The following is a 1,559-nucleotide window of genomic DNA, read 5'->3' on the forward strand; positions in this document are numbered from 1 at the left end:
TGTGCTTTGCTTGCTGTGACAAAGTCAACACCTCTGCTGTGAAAACATCTGTGAATATGTGAGTGCTCTCCTCTTTCTCCTCAGACATGGTTTTTGTCAAAGTTTCAGCCTAGCTCCTTTTTTCTCATGTTTTTGCATTTAAGTGACAAATGGGAACAACGCTTTTTTTTAATTATATACCGTCACTTTAAATTAAAGTGCTTGTTTTGCCACTGACAGTTTCTGTAAGATCCTTTTTATTGTTCATTATTTGGCTATATTTCGTATTTTTTTACTGCTTGTCCTTAAAGAAAACATGCCTTTGAGGGTATTTTTTTTTAATTTTGCAGAAAAATGTTGGCAGTTTTTTCTCTCTTTAAGTTTTTGGCAATTTTTAAAGAAAAATAACAAATAACAAAAAAACAAAAAAAAAAATTATCACAGCCAGAAGCTTAAAACCAGTAATTACCATTGGATTTTCAACTTTCCAGTGGTTCTTAAAAACATAATGTTTTATCATACAGGTTTGAGAAACAAAATATCAAGACTTTTCCAAAACTTTAAAGGTATATTTAGTTTTCCAAAACTTTGCTATTTGCAAACTTTACTTTTCCACCTGTTTATGACTGTTCAAACCCTGAGAGGAAGAAAGAGAACTGTCTGACCCTGATTACTTAATTAATGTTTGACTTCTTCAAGCTTTAGTGTGCTAACTTGTATTTATGACTTGATGAGGTCGCAGCAGATGACTTGGAACATGGTGACATGACCTGCATTATGACCTGCGTAACTCACCTGACAGAGGCGTCCCCAGCAGCCCCGCGCCGCTCTCGATCAGCTGCAGCAGGCCGAGGGCCCCCATCATGCGCTCCACGCCCACTATCATGGGCACCACCGCAAACACCAGAGACGTCAGCGCCCCCGAGCAGAAGCCGTAGAGGAGGCTGATCACCATCAGAGCGGCGTACGAGCCGGACAGCGAGCTCACAGGCAGCAGCATGATGAACACTCCCGCCAGCGTCGTCCACGTGGTCAGCAGATGAATCGGCCGGAAGTGACCCAGGTCTGAGAACCAGCCCGACGCCACGCGCCCCAAAATGTCTGTAGCGCCGGCGGCTGACATGACAAAAGCGGCTTGGTACTCCGAGAAGCCGGCTTGGCGACTGTGGGCCACCAGGTGGAAATATGGCACAAAGTAGCCGACGTTAAGAAGAGTGACGGCCAGCGTGTAGGTGATGTATGGCCTCTCGAAGAGCAGCGGCAGCTCCAGGTAGGAGGACACTCGCTGCAGCACTGCAGTGCACGATGACCTGCTCTTTGAATCCACCTGGAGGGAAAGAAAATAAAATACTGAGCTTCATCCTCACTTGACATCCCAGTTTTTTATGATAAAAAGCATCTCTTTCATAGGTCCTGTTAAAACTTTGAAACCTGAACAAAGTGACCCGATTTATTTCAAAAACATGGAAAGAAGGCAACAAGACATGACATAAAAATTAGTGAGAAATTTGCAAAAAGTTGCAAAAACAGAAAATGACCTGAAAAAAATATTTAATGATAACATTAAAAATCACAATAAA

The 1,559-nt window shown here is 42.5% G+C and overlaps 1 protein-coding gene across 1 annotated transcript; it reads right to left on the reverse strand.

Moving 5' to 3' along the window:
* Positions 1 to 720: 720 nt before the first annotated feature.
* On the reverse strand, positions 721 to 1,329 carry LOC121965898 (monocarboxylate transporter 13-like; the record flags this gene model as incomplete). The annotated part of the gene is made up of 1 exon (XM_042516009.1): positions 721 to 1,329. A coding segment is annotated over one exon (575 nt), but the record flags the coding sequence as incomplete, so codon positions are not given.
* Between the last annotated feature and the right edge of the window lie 230 nt (positions 1,330 to 1,559).

This window comes from Plectropomus leopardus, unplaced genomic scaffold, assembly GCF_008729295.1.
Source record: "Plectropomus leopardus isolate mb unplaced genomic scaffold, YSFRI_Pleo_2.0 unplaced_scaffold22207, whole genome shotgun sequence".
In the NCBI taxonomy this organism is placed as follows: Eukaryota; Metazoa; Chordata; class Actinopteri; order Perciformes; family Serranidae; genus Plectropomus; species Plectropomus leopardus.